At 35.0% G+C, this 21,283-nt stretch overlaps 2 protein-coding genes across 3 annotated transcripts in view; both read left to right on the top strand.

The window, feature by feature from the left end:
• Window positions 1–6,651: 6,651 nt before the first annotated feature.
• Window positions 6,652–7,602, top strand: LOC110031483 (equilibrative nucleotide transporter 1; the record flags this gene model as incomplete). The annotated part of the gene is given in 1 exon segment (XM_020734699.1): window positions 6,652–7,602. A coding segment is annotated over 1 exon segment (731 nt), but the record flags the coding sequence as incomplete, so codon positions are not given.
• A 1,072-nt stretch (window positions 7,603–8,674) lies between these two features.
• The window catches only part of LOC110027817 (hsp70 nucleotide exchange factor FES1), a 14,972-nt gene continuing 2,363 nt past the window's right edge, over window positions 8,675–21,283 (top strand). For both annotated transcript variants that reach the window (XM_020729421.1, XM_020729414.1), the window contains exons 1-6: window positions 8,675–9,054; window positions 11,193–11,284; window positions 13,492–13,642; window positions 13,801–13,928; window positions 20,145–20,303; window positions 20,769–20,954. In XM_020729421.1, the coding sequence (XP_020585080.1) occupies window positions 8,805–9,054; window positions 11,193–11,284; window positions 13,492–13,642; window positions 13,801–13,928; window positions 20,145–20,303; window positions 20,769–20,954 (966 nt within the window). In that variant the 5' untranslated portion in view covers window positions 8,675–8,804. The remainder of the gene's footprint in view (window positions 9,055–11,192; window positions 11,285–13,491; window positions 13,643–13,800; window positions 13,929–20,144; window positions 20,304–20,768; window positions 20,955–21,283) is intronic.

Below are 21,283 nucleotides of genomic sequence, written 5' to 3'. Positions count from 1 at the left end.
GAAGGCGGGACGAGGCGGCTGTCGCACGCCGCGCCGCGCAGCAGAAGCCGAACCAAACAGGCCCTAAGTCTCTCTAAATCAGCAAGCAAAAAAAAAACACCCCAAAATAGCGTCGAAATTGCTCCAAAATGGTGCCCAAATTATTTCCAAATTAGCATATAAATCCTAAGCATGAAGCATATAAAGCATGAAAAAATACATTTCACATTAAGAAATAAAATTACCTCTTACGTAGAATTAAAGATCAAATTTGTGTAATTATAAAACTCAGGCTCCACATATGCTGAGAATATAAGCATTGTATGGTGTGCAAGTAAAAATTGAAGTCAATGTAATAAAAATGCAAGCGCATAGCAATTGAGCGACATGTATGTAATTCTTCCTATCCAAACAGTCAATTCAAGCAAGCAAACTCATTTAATCAACATAAAGATCTTCACAATTTCGATAAGAGAAAGACTCCGCAATGATAAAAAGATTTCAATCGTCATCAGTCTTTTAATCATGCTTAGTTGTTTATCACATTATACATTACTCTCAACTTATTATACAATTCAACTCATTACCATTCAACTTTCAAATAACCACAACACTTTACACTAGAATATAGGATAGATTAAAATCAATTATTGTGAGAATGTTATAAACTAATGCGGATTAAATAGTTTTGAAATGATTACTGAAGTGCAGATGAAAGAACACAGCATGCTAATGTAAAGTATAAAAAAAAAGTTAAGAAAGATTTACTAGCATGCCACTCAGTTCCTATGCATTCTATTAGTAAAGTAAAAAAACAAGAAGCACATCACCTTGTGTTTGCAGAACATCAAAAACTGGAAGAATGTGGTGTAGAACTAGTGCAATGCCACAAGCTGCTCTCCTCTGCTTCAGCTGTTGCGCTTAAAAGAACGTACGTGATTGCGACTCGAGAATGCTCGTCTCCTTCTTCCGTGTTCGAGAGGAAGAAGGGGGAGTTCAGCTCGGTGAGGGTGTTAGGCGCGAGGATTCGGTCGTGAGAGGGAGAGGTAAGCTAGCTAATGCTTCGATCGAGAAAGGAGAGCCGAGCAAAGATCTCCGTGCCGAGGTGAAGAGGCGAAGTCAAGCGAGGGTGAGCGGTGCAGAGGGGGTCGCGCTCGAGAGAGAGGAAGATATCGAAGCAGGTGAGCGGAAGAGTGGGAGACGGAGAAGCAAGCCAGGCGGGGGGAAGACGAGTGGAGGAGCGTGGGCTTCGGTTTGCAGAGGGTGGAAGGCGAACAGGGGACTCTAGTGCTGAAGGAAGGAGTCGGGCGAGAGAAGGAAGAGGCGTCGTGCAGAGAGGGGGAGAGGGGTTTCAGTTCAGGGAGGAGCAGCGAAGTCGAGCGAAGTCGAGCAAAGGGAGATGAGGAAGACTTTGGAGGAAGAAGGGGAGCGAGCAGCAGATCTGCTTCGATCAGGAGCTTCGATCGAGTCGCAAAGAGGAGCGCGGGATCGAGTGAGGTCGTGCGAAGGGAGATGAGGAAGATGAGGCGAATGGAGATCAGCGGGATCGAGGGAGGCGAGGCTTTCCTGCGTGACTGTGAGCGGAGAAACAGGCGTGAGGAAGAGGTGAACAGAGCTTCGATGCAGAGGAGAGACCGTATAAATCAGGTGGCGAGCGAGAGAGAAGCTGACAAGGATTTCAGTGGCGAGGGAGAGAGGGGGTTGGGAGCCGAGACTAACGCACGAGAATAATGGACGAGTGGGGGATGAAGAGGGGGGGACGAATGTTAGAGGAAGAAGGCAAGCATTCCCCTTTTAGAACAGGAGCGGGGCCGAATTCAATCGAAGAAGCCGTTAGGCTAAAACATTGGCGGGATTTAATTAGTTTTCGTTGATGAAACAAATTCAAAAGGAAAGTCTTTACCTTTCAATTAAAGATAGAATTAAATGCCTATTTGAAATTTGAAAGTTTGAAATTCAAAATTATTTAACCCTTGTTCAGCCCGAGTCCAGCCCAAATTGAACCCGAGTTGAACCTGGGTTGGGTCTGGACTAGCACCCTGCTAATTAAAAAAAATGTGCATCGATAGTCGTGCTAATCACTCGTGCGCGAAACCATAGCGATATGGGTGTTCTTCCTAGTTAAAGTCGACGTTCCGGACTCGTCGGCGCGGTCCGTTTCGTCATCCGGGATCTTCCGGACGAGTTTGCCGGCGGGCGAGTCAATTTAATGGAAAGTAGCCGCGTGTGGTATAGTGAGTGCGTGAATTGCGGCGTTTGCAAGTAATCGAGTCACAAATGGTTTACCTGAGGGCGTTTGATCCTATAGGAACTCATTTTCGGGCCCTCTACATGTTGATCCTTAGCCCTTGCAACTAGAAGTTGAGTGCTTGGAACCACTCACACGAGTTCTTCACAAAAATGAGCCAAGAAGTGACTTGAAGTTCTACGGGAGGTGGGCTCCATTGCTAGTCCGCTAGGATGGTCAATAAGAACTCCTAAAGCTAAATTATCGGTTCTGGGAGTAGGAGACTAAGATCTCACTAAAAATGAGGTTAACACACGTATCAGGAGGTTCGATGGGATGTATTAGTCAAAGGGAAACTAAGCATAGTTCCGTATTCTCAGACATGGGCGGCTTTGCTTGGCCACTTAGAGAGAGAGGTAAAGATTCATTATGCAATGATTCAAAAGAATTTAATTGAATTTGATGCTTGGAATCCTAGATGCTAGTTAGAACTCAATAGACTTCAAATAAATTGGTTTATCATGATAATTGATATGACTTGTTTATTTTTATCATACTCATGGATAAATAATTAGATGGTACGATCCTTTTGTTTTAATATCTCCTTTGCAATGCCTCCTTTCCTTGTATGATTTGTCCTATCAATTAATAGAGAATTTTGTGGAATTTAAACTTATGATTCTTGAATTACTTTGTGGAAGTTAAATTCATGCTTCTTTTAAATAGAAGTAGACCTAAAAAGATTGGTGCTTGTTGTATAAAAAATGATATTAATTTATTAGAATTGAATCAAATTATGACACTCAATAGGACACAATGGAGAAAAAGGATTCATGTTGCTATTATTGAAGTCGTTATTTGTTTGATTGTAGCTCTTCACTTGACCTCCTTATTGCTTTGTATGCTCTATTTAGTCTATTGGAAAATGAATCTGATCCCGAGTACAAAAATTGATTTGACTTTGGACTTGAATTTGAGCATTGATTTTTGCGATGCTTGGTTAACCATAATATTAGCCCAGTATTACTTTACTTTGGTACGTCATTAATTTTGTTAGAAATTTCCTAGCAATTTGTCTGCATTTTATTAGTACTTTGTTATTTTTTTTATTTGAGAAAGGAATTCTGATTCGTGTAAGTTAGATGATTGTATGATTACAATTTTTATTATAGATATAGTGATCTTTTTGAATCTATTTTGAGATTTTGACCCTTTATCAAGTTTGAGATCTGAATTCTTTTTGGGAGCGGTAAATTTCTCCTTTATGCATCTGACTTGCTTAGTATTTGTTCACATAACTACTTTGTCATAATTTCTAGTTTTTTTAAATTTTTTCTTGTACGAGTCATTTTGGTTCAGCCATGTAGATTGCCTAGTAAGTTTGCCAAGCCTAGATTGCAAGGACAAGCCTCCTGTATCAGTTCTCAATTTCCCTTGCCATTTATGGCTTTGATCTTGTGATGGATTTACCATTTATGTTCGCTTTTCTTGTTCTTGTATTGAGTTTTACATTTAGCATCTTCTACTTTGATCATATATATTTTTAATTGAATCTAAAATTAAACTTCCTTTGAATCTTTTATTTTGATATTGATTCAGGTTATATTGTGTATGTGCAACAATGTTTTTTTTTCCCCTTTTCATGAAGTTTTGAGGTTGCTATGGGTGTTAATCTAAGTTGGCTAGTCGTGTTTGAGTTTGATCCCAAGATGACTATGGTTGAATTTGACCCATCTAAAATACATGTTGAAAGATTCAAGTTGAACTTTTAAAAACTTGACCCAAGTTGACACAAAAAGTTTAGATATATGCTGGTTAGCGTTGCCTCTACATTAAATGGAAATGTTGACCTTAATTGCACCCTTTAACCTGAAAAAATACCTTACTTACTATATGTTTGCTTTGGTTGAAAGTATGAAACTAAACCTCATTAGATGCGTTGACTTTGTATCCCTCAAGCATAGAGATTACATTAAGCATATCTATATGATTTTTATTGGTCTTAAGAAGATCTATGATTGAGTATATCATATTAGATTTGGTTTGCATTAAAAAATAATTGTTGTGATCAAAGTATGTTGGAAGTTATTAAACTATTTATAGGCGTTCACTGGTATTAGTGTAGCTTAATGATGAAGTCATATTCTTATTTGCAATTAGAACTTCTAGTCAAATAGTATAAAGCACAACACGCGCTAAGTGCATGCATCTAATATTTTCGTACTGTAATAAAGAGATTTCTATTTCTAGTTTAGATATATATGTTAATATTTACATTAACTGTACCTACAAAAATTTGAAGACTTTTTTTAAAATTCCACTGTTTTATGAAATATATTGAATTTTTATGTGAACAAAAATTAGTTATTAATTATTCACAATATTGTTCTTACAATTTTTTGTTCGCACTCTTTTATAGTGCTGATTTAATTAAATTTATTATAGGATTTTCATGGAGTATAAGAAAGAAAACCTCTAAATATCCAAAACTTAAGATAGCAGTCGAAGTGTCACATTGAAGTGCAAATTTACAACCCACAATTGCAGTTTGTTGGTGTGGCATTTTCCAGTGGTGAATAGGTGATTAAAAATAGTATAAATTTTGACATTATTTTAACTATTTGTAAGTTTATATGTTTGAACTTGATAGGTTAGAGCATCCTTGAATATGAGTTGATTTGGCTTGAATGCACTCAATATACATGAATGGATGCTTGTCTTAAAAGTTTTTCTTTGGATTAAGGTACCAAGTAATGGAAATATTCAAATTCATTTTAATATCTTGATGAAACTAGGAAAAGGTAAAATAATGTGTTTTAATACTCTATTTATTGTATAGCAGGAAGGTAGTTGACAAAAAAAAAAGTCAAAATTACATTCTAAATTTAAAGTTTTAAACATACAACGTTGTGGAACTATAATTACAATTTAAAGCTCACGTTCAAAAAATCAAATAAACTCATTAAAATACACAATATTTTAAATTACTTCATTTTTTTAATTTATCAATAAAATTATTAAGATTATAAACTTTGTGGTTTTTCTTTAGAACTTAAAACCGGACAAATTGATCCCGCATATAATCTAAATTTATGTATCAATAATAGAAAATTAAATCATATACTATATAGTTTCCATGCATTTTTTTAAAAAAATTAAATATTCTTAAAATTTCAAACATATCTTGGACTGAAATTGTAAACCAGCAATTCAAAAAATCAAGAAAAGTAATATCATTGTACTTGCTTCATATTTATTAATATATTTTCAATTGTTGAAAATTACATGCTTATAGTTTATAGCTTATACTTGCATATACTTCAAATTTATTTATGAATAAAATTAAAACATTAAAAAAATAATTATAAAGTAACAATGAATATTGTTGAAACAAATTATTATTATATGAATAAAAATATTATTGCTCCAAATCGCATGCTTATGATTTAGAACTTAATATGATAAATTTTGTAGAATAGCAAATGCCATTTAACTGGTAGTATAGATAAACTTTTGGGGTGGATTTTTTATTTTAGCGGAGTATTAAGCACCATTTTAGTAGTAGCATGGATAAAAAATAAATGACTGCTTGTGATTAGAAGTAGTCGTGTAGTGATGGAAACGTTTTTAATTCCATTAGGATTACATGGAAGCTTGATATCGAGTTCATTTTTTTTTTATATTGATTGCAGAAATGCTTATATGAGATATTCAAAGCAAGATGCCTTTGCACATGCTTTCATTAAATGTGATAGCTCTAATTAACGAGACATTTACTTTAATAAATGAAGAAAATGTTTTGAAGATAGAAAACTTAAAATTACCCAAATTAAGATTGAGCATATGGTATACGACTTTAGTGGGTGTGATAATAACATTCCAAATAATTTGCAAGCCAAAAGTGAGGGATTCATAAGGTCCACCCCAACAGTTTGGGTAAGAATGTGATTATGATAAAGATTCAAAATAGATTGTGACTCAAAAGATGCAACTATATGATGAATGCTTTCTTTTAGTCTATTTTGGAATTCCTTGATGTCACATCTTAACTTTCATCGATATTTTTCTGGTTTTTTGTTAGATCATCCTTATTTTAATTATTTTTTTTAAACCTACCTCCTATATATTTACATATCTAGCACCTAAATTTTGTTTTTTACATTTATACCGCTCAAAACAATCATATCACATCAAAAATACTGTCATTTTAACTTTTAAAAAAAATGAAATATACCTTTTCATGCATAGGTAAAGGTGCTAAGTATGTGAAAATTGAAGTATAGGTTTTAGATATGTAAATACATTAGAATTGAGTGGTATGTATGTAAATCTTCTCATTTTATATCTTGTGTTAATTTTCTTATTATTCATCTTTTTTTTTATGGTTCTTATGATTCATATTTAGTAACAAGCACTTGTTACAAGCTTTTACTTAAAACCATGTACAGGAGTGCTTGTTTCTGCAATGAGAATCATTTGCAAAGCCATCTATCCTCAAGACGCCACCGGACTGAGACACAGTGCCAACCTCTACTTCGCCGTCACCATCGCTGTAATGATCATCTGCATCATCTGCTTCAACATAGCTGACAGACTTCCCGTCATCCAGCATTACAGGAGCATCAAAATCCAGGCCATGAAAGAAGAAGGAGACTCCAAATTCCTAACTGGTTCAACCTGGAGATCAACTCTGCGGAACATTTTCATGAGGATCAAATGGTATGGATTTGGGCTCTTCCTCATCTATGTTGTAACCCTCTCCATCTTCCCTGGATACATTACAGAAGATGTTCACTCTGAAGTTCTCAAGGATTGGTATCCCATAATCTTAATTACTGGATACAATATTTTTGATTTCGTGGGGAAGGCTTTCTCTGGAGTTTATCTTTTACAGAACGATAATGTGGCGGTGGGCGCTTGTGTTGCGAGGCTTCTGTTCTATCCTCTGTTCTTCGTGTGCTTGCATGGACCTGAGTTCATCAGGACGGAGACGCCGGTGATGATTTTGACATGTCTTTTGGGTCTGACGAATGGCTATTTTACGGCTGTTGTTATGACTCTCGCGCCGAAGTCTGTGCCCATACAGCATGCTGAGACTGCAGGAATTGTGATGGTTTTGTTCCTGGTGGTTGGCTTGTTGGTGGGCTCACTGGTGTCTTGGTTCTGGGTGCTCTGATTACCTCCAAGGTGAGGCTGAATTTTTCTCAATTTATTTCATGAATCTATGTGCAAATGTGTAATATTTGTTATATTAAGAACATGCCAAATAAGTTATAAGTTGTCAATCGGTTTAATCTGTACTTCTGGTTTTAGTTTCTGATGTTTTCAGCAATTGGTTAATTATGTAAAACTTATTTTTAACAATGGATTCATAAAGCCAATTTCAAATTGTTGAAGATAAGGCTGTTGATAATGATAATGATGATGGTGATGATGATTTTAAACTTATTTTTCAGCTGCATGATTTTATTATAGAATGTTGTGGTTTGATTCTTCATGGTTTAAATTTCAACATAGTTCATGATAATATTTCAGGGCATTTACATGCATGCCACACGAGTCTTACGTATTTATAAATCTAACATCTAAACATTTATGTTTACATGCGTACCTCTCAAGCTTTAAAATTACTTCAAAAATGCTACAATCATTATCTTTTTAAAAGTGAAATGCACGTTTTCTTGCATGGGTGCATGGGTTTGTGACACCGAGGTTGTTCAAGTGTAAATATTAAACTTTCGGTGTTAGATATGCGATAACATAAAAGTTTGGAGGCATGTATTTAAATTTCATTAATATTTTTGAGTGATGTTATGCTTCACTTGTACCCTTAAAAATATATTGATGTATTGTCATTTGGATTTGAAATGTTAAGTCAAAGGAAGGTATCAATGTTACCGGAATCTAGCGAGTCAAGTTGGCTCACAAGTTAATGAGTCGAGACTCGATGAGCTTGAGCCTGAGTTTGAGCGTGAGCTCTTGGCTCAATAAGCTCCTCATGGACTCGTTAATGAGTAGTGCTCGAGCTGGCTTTAATTACACCCCTGCCCCGGAGCCGTTGCAATTCTTCGATAAGAAAATTTGTAAACTAGTGATGGACTGCACATAATCTTTATTTCTAATATAATATTGGAAACTTATATATATAAATATACCGGAATTATATGATATACATGTAAATAAATCTTTAATTTGGGGCAACTACATTCACCATCCGAAACTTATTATTTACAAATCAACTACCCTATTTCATCCATTTTCTTAATTCTCACTGAAATATCTAAATATCTAAACTAAACTCATATTTTTCATTTTTATGTAATTAATCTTTATTACTATTATTATTAATTCCCTCCAAACTTCCCGAAACGCGGAATTTGAGAAATCGCCAACGCAACCAGCGAATCGCTTCACGCCACGTCACCTTCGTGCTAAATCCCATTTTTCAGAATTTAAATTTACACATATACCATAAATTCCGGCCTCGCACTCGCCAGAGAGAAGAGAGAGAGCAGAAAACTAGCAGAAACCAGACCCGTCTTCTCCAGATCGCCAATACACCTCAACAGGCCTTCAATTTAACTGCGCATCAATTTGGATGGGTAAATCTCTTCTTACGTTGGCTCTATGCCTCCTCCTCTCGGCTTATGTGTCGGCATCGGCCTCAGACGTCGAGCATCGGGCTAACAAGTCCTCTCCCGCCGGAATCCTATGGGCCACCGCTAAGGATAAGAGCGATCTTCTCGCCGCGATAGAACCGGAGGACGATTACGCGGTGGAAGGCGATGCCTCCGGCGAATTCGCCGGAGGATTCTCCTCCCTTGAGGGCATGTTGCAGTGGGCAATAGGTATGTATTTTGTTATTTTCTTTTATGCTTTATATTCGGAGTGGGCGGCTAAACTCTTGTGAAAAAGATAAGATTTTGTGGTTTGTAATGCTATTGAATGTTTTGAGGAATTGGTCTTAAGAGCTTTTGTTTTCAAGATTAAGTTCATAATGTGTTGTTCTTAGCTTCATCGTTTTGTGTTGGGGGTTCCATCAATCCTACCTGCCAGAGGAGAATCTTAGGTTATAAAACAGTTGTTGGTGTGACAAAAGAAAGATACCTACAGGACATCTCTTTTATGTCTTCATTTTAAGATTATCTGTAACTAGGATATAATGAAACGTAAACAGGCAAAGGCAATGTGACATTTATCAATTAATTCTTTTTAATTGAAAGAATTAAAAAGCTTACATTTTGTTCACTTAGATGGTGTTCCAGAGTTGATTACAGCTGAAGTTTCGTGAGTTTAGGAGACTCAAATTATTAATTTTAAAATTTAATAAAGTATGAATAATTCTGTCAAGGAGTCAGAACTTAGAATATTTTTGCTTATATAGAGTGATATACTAAGTAATAATGGATTGGCAATTGTCATTGCTACGTTAACATATAGAGCATTGAATTTACCTAAAAAACCTTCTCAATAAATTTAGCAGATTAAAATTTTATAAACTAAAAGAAAAAACATGTTTTTTGGGAACCAAAGAAAAAAAAGTAAAACAATAGATTATGTTATGCCACACAATTATTATTTTTTATGATTTTAATTTTTTTATACAATCAGTATGAGTAAGAGAAATACTTCGAATGTAATCAGGGAAACTTAGATATTCTTCAGCCCTTGATTTTGAGAATTCCTCTTCTTTGAATTCCTTAAAATGAAGCAGCAAATTATAAGCTTCCATGTCTTGATTGTAAGTTTTCTGCACATCTTGAGGCAAATATTTTTGTAGCAGATGAATGTGTAGGGTTGTCCAAAAAGCTCGTTGTTCACGGACAGTTTGTGTTCTGCTCGTCAGGGAGTTCGTGCTCAATTCGTTCGATAAGCAAACGATACAAACACAAGTAATCTTTTTTGCTCGGTTTATAAACAAATCAGACACGAACACTCATGTGTTCGAATCGTTTATGTTATAAATAAAAAATAATTTAAAATAATTATAAAAAAATTATTATATTTTAAAAATAATTATATACTCTTAAAAATTTATCATGTCTTAAAAAATTAAATCCTATAAATTATAATAATGATTTATAGTTTTTTAAGAATTTGAGTTTGAAACTTTAAATATATATTTCATTTGTTACTTGTTTTTAACTATTTATAATAATATAGTTGAAGAAATAATATTTTTTTAGTAGAGGGATGTTATTTATTTATTTTTGGTAATTTGAGAATTAATAATTAAATTTATTATCGTTTTAACAATTCAAACAATTTAAACAATGCAAATAAATTTCAAATAATTCGAATAAATCAAGCAATTCATACAATTCGAATAATTCAAACAATTCAAACAATTCAAATATTTCAAATATTTCAAACATTTCAAATTAATTTCAAATAAATTGAGCTGAACACGAACAATAACTTCACGAACAATTTCGAACATGAGTCTATTTCAAACACACTTAATTTCAAACAAACCAAACACGAACACAAGCTCTGTTCGTTCGTGTTCAATTCGTTTACACCCCAATGAATGTGCATCACTTTATGGACATTAAATTGAGCTTGAAAATATCGGAGTTTCATCCTCAGCTAGATGAAGCTTGAGAATTGGATGTTTTGTTGACAGTTTTTTGAACTAGAAGCATATCTAACTATTCTCTGGCATTATCTTTAACAAATTTGCCTCATACGTTGGCATTTTTGTTACATTTATTGATGCATTTACTTTAAACAAAAGGGTCGCTCAAAATGGTCCAAGAAAACAATGATGGTAAATCTAAGAAGCTCTATGATATACAATCAACGTGCACTTTGTTTTGAAAGATTCTGTCTCGTATTTTATTGCTCTGCCACTTTTGCAATGTCTCTAAACCTTTGGTTATATTCATATCTCCATGGCGACTCAAGTGGACATTATTGAATGTTCTGTGGAAGTAAATCAGTCTATTTATTTATTTCTTAGCACTAAATATTTGAAATAATTCAGGCCATTCTGATCCTGAGAAGTTGAAGGATAAAGCAAGTGATGCTCAGAGGTTATCTCCAGCTGAGCTGAACAAACGCCAATTAGAATTAAAGGTGACCATTGTTCTCCTATTCTTGTAATGCAAATTCCTAGATTTATTTTGAAACCTAGTATACTTTATCTGTAAGTGTGGTGGAAATTCAATATAAATTTTTTTAAAGTCCTCTTTATATTTTTATTTAACAGGACTTCAGGAGTGTTTTTAAGTAATGGGTGGGATTTCACAGGTTAATTTACATGAAGTTAGTTCCTTAACTGATTCTTGAGCCTACATTTGCCTATAAAAAGAAATAAAATGCTCAACATAACCTTGAAAATACTCTTTAATATAATCTCATTTTTATTGATGCAGTTGTTTGGTCATGTTCTATAACAAAATAATTTTTTTTCCTTCGGCTTCATTTGATGGTGCATTACCCTCACTATTTTGTTCCAGTACTTTTAACCATTTGATATGATTTTTAAGCTTTTTAAATCTAGCTCTAATTTCCTTATTTTTAACTCGGAGACTTTGAATTTTCTATGTCCTCCATGTCTTTGTTCAGTCTGAAGTGAAAGGCCTCACTGTGTCATATTTCACTTATTCAAGTTGGATTTGGACATTACAAGCTATTAAGAATATAACAAATTTGTTTGTTGGAATGTATTTTTTTTCATTTTTCTTTTTGTCAAGCTAAGACTGGAGAAAGCTTCCATTATTGATATAATGCTTATGATGTAACGTGTTTGGAATGTGTGCTTCAGTTGTGCATGTTATTCAGCATTTATGTACAATTCAAATGTTGCATTATAAGTTTGGATTGTAGAACTACATTCTTAAGTCTAATATATATATTTAGGGTGGCTGGAGGCTCCAATAATAGCCTTTGGATATTCCTTTATATGTGTGTGTGTGTGCGCGTGCGCGCGTGTGTGCGCGTGCGCGCGTGTGTGCGCCTTAGCTTAGCTCATTGGTTGTGACCTATGGTGTAAGTCCCTCGGGTCGGGGTTTCGATCCCTGCGTAGGATTGAATTGCACACATTTCTGGAAGGGAGGTCCGCCCCTCGGTCAGACTATGGGGTTGATCGACGATCAATCTTTTTCACGTAACCATATATATATATGGTTACGTGAGTGAATTGCACCCGGGGCTTTTTTTCTTATGTACTAGGAGTTTAAAGCAAAATAAATACAAAGTTTTGTTTTGGCTAGCGTTTGGCTTGTAGTAAAACAAAGTTAAAGTAGTTCTAAGGGGATTTATAACACTGCACAAAAGCTGTTTTTGAAGAACTTGAAATTCACCCATATTGAAAGAATTTGGAATTTAGCACTCCTGTGTGTGCTATCGAAGTCCTCGTCACCACCGAACCCTTGCAGTTTCGTCCTGGCCACCAATGACCCACTAACACCTTGCCTACAACCCATGACGCTATTGTAACTCGTGGCTAAGACTCATTACCTTGATCCCACTTTCACCCACTCCTATGGCTGTGACTCCTTTGTGATTACTAGCTTATGTCTTTTCTTGACATCGACCTATTCATGACTGGGAATTGATTTCTATTTACAACCTACCCAACACAAAGATTGATTTCCTAGTTTATTTTACAATCAAACCTAAAAGAGTTTTAAGGATTTATAATGTTGTGTATTTAATTTACATTGCATCCTAAACAATTGCAACCCAACATCCCTTTAATGGTACCAATTATCCCAAAGTGAACATTGTTGCGAGTTGTGTATCTTTACCTTAAGTTAAATGAAATACTCTTCAGGCATTAAGGGGAGAGGCATTGTGGGCACAATTCCTAAAGTGCATCCCCTCTTTTCTCGTCATAGCCATTGCCACTTTATTTGCCTGACTTTTTTTTTAAATTTTTTTTATTGAAGTGTAACCATTATTATGGAACTTTGCATTTTGCTTCAAAAGTATCTGTTCATAACTTGTGCCAGGCCACTTACGGAGGAATTGTTTTCTGGAGTTTAACAGAAAATTCTAAATCTAATGATTTAGCTGTACACAGCTTCAAAGAAGCTCTGAAACTATGACATGCAACACTAGGCTCAATCGTAAATATTTATGAAATTTTTATTTGATTTCAATATTTAGACAGCAACTTTTTAGTGTGATTATTAAAAAAAAAAACCTATATTTTTTCTTTATTTTTATGTATTTACATTCTTTCTATCGAATGCAAATAATTGGGAGAAGGCTAATGATGATCATGATGATAATGATGATTGACATAACTTTTTCCTATACTTGTCATGGAAATACAGGAACTAATGGAGAAACTTAAGATCCCTTCAGATGCCGAGTTGATGAAAATAGCTATCAATGATCTGAACAATTCTTCTATATCATTAGAGGATCGAAAACGGGCATTGAATGAACTCTTGATTCTTGTTGAGCCTATTGATAATGCAAATGGTAAAGTTGTTACTATGATCACCTGTAAGCTATAACAATTTTTTATCACCCAAGAAAAATGTAGCTGGCTTCTTATTTCTGTACCGCATTGGGAGATCATGTTATTACTCATCTTTTATAATTTGTGTTTTCTTTCTAAGTTTTTGCATGATTCACAGATCTTGACAAGTTGGGTGGGCTTGTTGCTGTGGTTCGAGAGCTTGATAATTCGGATCCTGAGATACGAACAATCTCTGCATGGATTCTTGGAAAAGCATGCCAAAATAATGCACTTGTACAGAACCAGGTAATCATGAGTTCTTCCTTGTTCATCATTTTACATCTTTAAGATGGTAACTCGTTTTCCCATTCTCCCTCTCCACTCGTAAACTTCTATCCATTCCTACTGAATTTAATTTACATTTTTGAGCAGGCAAAGTTTTTAGTTAATTGTTTGATGTTGGCTGGGTTATTTGTTATCGCCTTAAATAAAAGTCTTCTGTTTGCTCGGATTAATTTTGTTATAATTGCTGAATTTTTGTACAACCATTAACTAGTGAATACGTAAGTGCAAGGTTAAGGTAGAAGTGACAAATAGAAGTGGGGAGGCTCTTCATGGAGTGGTGTAAATTTTAGGAAAGAGGGTTAGCCAAATGCTAAAATAAGGTGGAGTAGAGTATGAAACATAATATAGAGAACCACACTTTTACTTCTGGAAAGGGAGATAGCCTTTGCAAGTATTGCATTAGAAACTTGATTCTCTTCTTCCTTGCAGTAGCCCCTATTTATAGGACAAGGATGGATGATGGTTATATAGATGAGGGGTGTTAACCACCTTTTCATGGAAGAATATGAAAAATGAAACTTTTCATTAAAACGGAGGGAAGAAACATATGAAGCATGCTTGTCATTTAGAAGAAGCGACCCCTTTTCCCACCGTGTAAATGAGAGAACTTAAAAGTTATTCTTTGTGAAGTAGATTAAGTTCATCTGAACATATTTTTCTTAATTTTAAACTAAGATTTATGTAGATGAAGGTCCAGACTCTTTATGGGTGCAAGCTCTTATGATTAACTATCCCTCTTGATTAAGTAGGTTGTTTAGGCTTAGCTTTTATGCTTAAGTTCAATATTTAGATTTAAAACTAATTGATGCGGAATGATTGAAGGAACCTCTTCAAGGGCCCGTGATTCTGCCACGCCAAGTCTATTAATGAATTAAATCTATCAACATCTGCCGGATGTGTGCCATAATTTCCATTGAATGGGGTTGTGTTTTGAGGTTGATGCCAACTCATGCATTGGCATAGTTCAGTGCATATATGTTTTCTTGTGATTCGGAGATATTGGACATAAGCTTAAGGGATCTTACATTGAGCCCACACAAGATATGGTTAGTTTACTGGTGTTTAAAGATGAGTGAGTTTTAGGACAGGAAATTAAAATATTATAAAGTTAATCAATTTGGTGCCAAAACTTGGGAGCATGCATAATCTTTGGCAAACTTGGTTGAGATTTGTATGTTATTTTCGGGGTGTAATTGTAAATAGGAGATATAAAAGAAATCTAGGGGTTATTTGTATGGCTCTATAGATGCCCAACTCAGGAATGGAAAAAGTAACCATTTTTTCAAAATCATTTCTTCACTTGGTAATGGCTAAGGATAGGGACAGTGAGATTTGGTTAAGAAAGATCAATAAATTATTGAAGTTAATAGTCATTAGCTGTTTCATTTTTGAATTTGTTAAAAATAGAAAAAAAAAGGAGGAATTCACTAAAAAAATAATAATAATGCTCTATTCCACAAGAAGGACAATCCAAAGGGAGCAATTTTAAATTTATTTTCAAATCCTAATGCCCAAGTTTTTAATTATCTTAAATTATAAAAAATCATCCTTGTACAACTTATCCATTATTTTATTTTCTACAACAATATTGCAAAACCTAGAGTTACACAGCATAGACAGAATGTTGAATCTAACCATAAATTTTAAGTTTTGTTAGTGAATGATTGTCAGGATACATGGGTTTATAGGCTGATGTTTTACATAATTTGCATAGGCTTCATGGGCTGGTTTAATGATTTCATTATTGTTAAATCCTATTATATGAAGCCTTTTTCTTTTACCCTTTTAATAGACTCTGTATTCATTTGGATTACTTCGATATAATAGCTTGATCTATCATAAACCCTTTTTAAATTGTTGAATCTATTTTTTAATAAGATGGCAATATCTTGGAGTTGTCATATCACTGTAAACATTAACCTAAGGGCTATGTATTGATTTGATAAAACTAATTTGTTTCCACAGGGTCCATGATGCATGGTTTTGAAAACATTAGAAAAATATCAAAGAAGATGTAAATAACAAAAAAAAATGGATAGATATAAAAAGGAAATTTTAAGAAAAATAATTTGATAGAAAGAGTGATATTTTGACAAAAAGCTTACCTCTCCTTGAAGAGTTTTATGTGTCGTACTTGATATCATTTTCATCATCAATTAGCTTAATCTTAACTAGTTTAGTCATCATTATGAATCCTCATTCCCCATTCATTCAAGTTGAGTGTTTTTTAAGATATTAAATTTATTCTGTACTTATGTTTGCACAATTATTGTTCATGTTTCTTTTTTTTCCATCTGTTTTTACTTCCTAGTCATCTACTTTAATTTTATCCTAGGAAAGTGGAAATTTGTCTTCATAATTCAAGATAAAAAATGCATAATTTCAGTATATGTTCTTTATTTATAGTCACTAGGAGAATAAACACCATTCCAATGTCTTGGAATTACTGAAATAATCTAGACAATTATTGAAATAACTTCTAAGTTCTACAACATGAACTAAATGGATAAATTGAACTCTATGACTTCTTAGCGTCATTAATTCTCCCGGTTTATTAATTGTTTTAATCATTCTACCATATGAGTGAAAGTGGAATTACAACCACAACATCTAACTTTAGGCAATATGAAGATATCAAATGTATTTTAGAAGAGATATAAAAAACATAAAACTTAAATATCATAAACTGAAATAATTTATAAAAATTAAGCAAATGCTAGGGTAATGTTATCCTTTTGCTGAAAATTGGTGTTGGGGAGCTTGAATTACCTAAAGAGACGCTAGTCTTCAAAAAATATATGTAAAGTTATCATATGACTCCATCAAGTTAATTGTGGATAATTGTGCCAATTGTTAACTAAAACATTGAGACAAATAATAGAATTTGATATAATATTCCCATACTGTTCTTATTGTGTTTATTTTTACCTCAGGTTTGTTCTTATTGTTCTTCATAGCTGTGCATAAACCATCACCATGATCATGGTTGTCATTTGAATTTTTGTTCCTGAAGTGTTAAGCTGCAATTTCTTTTACTTCGAATTTATTTTCTGGACATCATAAATTTGCTTTCCACCATTTATTTAGTTTTGTGCTTCGGTAGTGATTTATGGCTGAAATATCACCAATTGTGCATGGTATAATTGTTGATGCTTTAAGGTGCTCTTGGAACTTCTTAATTGTTTACATTGGAAAATTTCTATTCGAGACATTTTGTGTGAACAATCTCATAACGTTAGCATTTTTTCTAGGAAGCTTTACATACATACCACTCAATTCCTACATATTTACATATGTAACTGTTGTGAAAAACGACGGCAATAAAGCGAAAAATGGAATGAGAAAAATTGCACGCAGAAAAAACACTAGAGCGACACACAGATTTACGTCGTTCGACAAAATTGCCTATGTCCACGGAGCTGTAGAGGATTTATTTCTTCGAGGAACTACACCGTCGAGCACCTCGACGTTTAAAAGAAAATCTCTATTTTCTTCTCTCCCTTCTTCTCTCTCTCTTTCTCTCTTTCTCTTAGCTCTCAAGATGACTTGGCTTGGCCTTGCTTGGCTTGCATTTCCTTTAAACCAAAAGAAATTATTTTAAGAAACCATGAGAGCTGTAGGTGGGAGGTAGGTGGGATACTTAATTAAGAAGCTAATTAAATTCGGTGGAAAGGGTCTCCACATTACCCAACAATTCTCCCACTTGGAGATTAGGACACTGAATGCATCACCTATTGGCTGCATCATCTACTGGCTGTACCGATTTTTTCCTCAAACACGATATCCTCTACCTCTGCAACTCAAAGCCCTTGTCTTCATGTCAGAAGACCAACTAAAGTTGAGCGCAACTTCAGCTTCTCGCGAGTAACACACTCAGTTGACATATCACCGTCAACGTAGCTTTGTACCGGCAAGCTCTTTCCTGGGTTACTCATGTATCTGCTTACAACTCCCACTGCATGAGCAATGTCCTGCTTCTGCCTTTTCAATAAGTCCAGCCTTGTACCTCTTACTGCCATCAAGCGCAGTCTTCATCCGGTACACCTACTTGTTCTGCCGGCTCTCAAGTCTGATTCGCTGGCAGGGAATCTGTCTCCTCCACCTTGGTCAGCTCTCATTTGCTCGAATTCTCATCTTGCAAGATTTCTTCATAACTATGTGGTTCTCCACTATTTTTCTGTACAAGGTCTGGTTTTACTGCCTTTGACAATCTGTCACTTTTAAGGAAATAAACCTTCTTCTGTTTCCCCATAATGCACCTCTGACTCATGTGTCCACGCTGAGTAAACCTGTAGTCATATATAGTGTGTCAGCTTTCTTACCCCGAGTCATTACTAATGCTCCTTTGGTAACCTTCCAGGTGTTATCTGAGAACACTACCGAATGACCACCCTCATTGAGCTGCCCAACAGAGATGAGGTTTTTCTTCAACTTAGGAACGTGTCTGACCTTTTGCAAAGTCCATTTGCTCTTGTTAGGGAGTGCAATATCAACGTCTTCCATCCCCACCACATCTAGAGCTTTTCCATCAGCCAGATATACCTTTCCAAAGTTACCTGCAACATAATTTCATATTAACTCCCGGCGGGAAGATGTATGGAAGGAAGCCTCTGAATCCAGTATTCAGTCATCAACAGAACTGTGAACAACCAACAATAAAGCATCATATATTTCTTCAGTTACAATATTAACGACATCATTCTCTTTCTTCTTAGGATTCCTGTAGTTTTTTTTATGTGGCTAGCCTTGCCACAATTCCAGCAGGTTGTCTGCTGATCAGACTTTGATTTTAATCTTCATTCCTCTGGAATCAACATTCAGCGCAGAACTTGAACACGAGGCCTCGCCAGAATCCTTCCTGCGCACCTCCTCAGCCAAAATCAAATCACAAATATCATCATATTTCAGCTTGGATTTACCTGCAGAACTGTTAACTGCTAACTCCCATCCTCATGACTTCCCAACTATTTGACAATGAAGCCAACAATATCAGTGCACGTATCTCATCATCAAAATCAATTTCAACAGACGACAATTGATTTGTGATAGTATTAAAATCATTCAGGTGTTGAGCAACAGAGACACATTTCACCATCTTCAAGTTGAATAATTTTTTCATAAAATACACTTTATTATTCGTCGTTATACATATCTGATAAAGCCGCTATAAGATCTGCAGTAATCATCTTCTTGATGACATTGTGGGCAACCGATCTCAACAGAGTTAATCGTATAACCCCCAGAACCTGTCGATCCAACAGATTGCATTCCGCTTTGTCGACTCGTCCATCTTTTCTGGTCGCATTCCCAGTAACGGAAGATGAAGTTTCTTTCTATAGAGGTAGTCCTCTATCTGCATCCTCCAGTAAGCAAAATCTGTGTCATTGAACTTCTCGATCCCCGATGTCATCACTTTGTCTCCGCTCATCGTTCTTCCTTAGATTTGAACTCAAGCTCTGATACCAGTTGTTGTGAAAAACGACAACAATAAAACAAAAAATGTAACGAGAAAAATTGCACGCAGAAAAAACACCAGAGTGACACACAAATTTACGTGGTTCGGCAAAATTGCCTACGTCCACGGAGCTGTAGAGGATTTATTTCTTCGAGAATTACACCGTCGAGCACCTCGATGTTTACAATAAAACCTCTATTTTCTTCTCTCTCTTTCTCTCTTTCTCTCTTTCTCTTAGCTCTCAAGATGACTTGGTTTGGCCTTGCTTGGCTTGCATTTTTTTTAAAACAAAAGAAACTATTTATAGAAACCATGAGAGTGGTAGGTGGGAGGTAGGTGAAATGTGGTAGGGGAGCGGGAGGGGGGGGGGTAGGTGGGTGTGGTAGGTGAACGGTAGGTGAAATAATTAATTAAGAAGCTAATTAAATTCGGTTGATCGGGTCTCCACATTACCCAATAGTAACACCTAACTCTGAAAAGGTGTATTTAACTTTTTGAAAGTTAAAATGGGGGTATTTGTGAAGTGAATCATGTGATATGAAGGATTTGGGTGATATAAATGTAGAAAGTAAATTTTAGGTTTTAGATATGTGAATACATAGGAATTGGGTGGTATGTATGTAAATGCCAATATTTTTAAATGTCGTCTTTGGAACTTGTGCTCTTTTTTGATCTATCTCTAATATGTCTATTATTATTTCATTTTCCCAACCACGCATCAGATCCTTGCTCTAGGAGTTCTGACAAGATTAATGAAAATGGTAAAGTCCAGCTCTAGGGAAGAAGCTATAAAGGCATTATTTGCTATTTCTACCTTGATCAGGAACAATAAGGATGGCCAGGAATTGTTCTTTTCAGTGAATGGGACTTTGATGTTACAGGTAAATAATACCGGCAAGTAATAATTAATTCTTGAGAAAAGTGCCAAAATCGCCCCAACTATTTACAGCGGGCCATTTTAGTCCCAGACTTGGAATGAGAGTTAAAACTGTCCCTCAACTCTTTGAGTAGGTGCGGTTAAGACTAACGAACATTGATATTTAGGGCGTTAAAAATAGGGGTATTTTTTAAATTTATATTTTATTTTTGATTTTTCAGTAAGTTTAATTTATTATTACAAAAGACTAAAATATATTTTTAACACTCTAAATATCAATTTCCGTTATGTTTAACTACTGGACACTTGCAACACCAATAAAAAGAGTTGGGGGGCCAAATTGACACTTTTTCAAAGTCGAGGACTAAAGCGACACCCCTGCAAATTGCCGGGGGACCATTTTGCAGCTTTTCTCATAAATTCTTGATTATCTGCTGTGTTGATTTTAAGGAATGCTACCTTTGTGTAGGACATTATGAGCAATGTTAGCATTGACATTAGACTTCAGAAAAAGGCTGTTCTTCTTGTAGCAGATTTGGCTGATTACCAGCAAGAGATTTCAGGGGCTGCAAAACATGCTGTTGTTAGTGATCAGCTCTTATTGAAGGCAGTCGTCAATTTACTATCATCAAATGATCTTGACCTTCAAGAGAAGGTATTTCTTGTTCTTGTTCATCCAGTGTTTTTGATGAAAATTTTTTATCATTAGATAAAAAATCTATACATGCACAACTATTATGTTTCTACATATCTCACTCCTAAGCTTTCATATTTTCATGCATAGCATTTTTGTGTTTTAAAACTATGCATTAAAATGTGTATTTGCCTTTTAACAAGTGATAATAGTGCTATTTTTAATGTGAATTTAAAGATGTGAGTGGTATGTGTAAATATTAAAAATAGTAATAATTGTGTGTTATAGGGCTGTCAATTTGGCTCGTTGTTCGTGAACAGCTCGTGTTCGGCTCGTTAAGCAGCTCGTGT

The sequence above is a fragment of the Phalaenopsis equestris genome, unplaced genomic scaffold (genome assembly GCF_001263595.1).
Source record: "Phalaenopsis equestris unplaced genomic scaffold, ASM126359v1 Scaffold000002, whole genome shotgun sequence".
NCBI lineage: Eukaryota > Viridiplantae > Streptophyta > Magnoliopsida > Asparagales > Orchidaceae > Phalaenopsis > Phalaenopsis equestris.
This window is presented reverse-complemented; position numbering and strand designations above follow the sequence as displayed.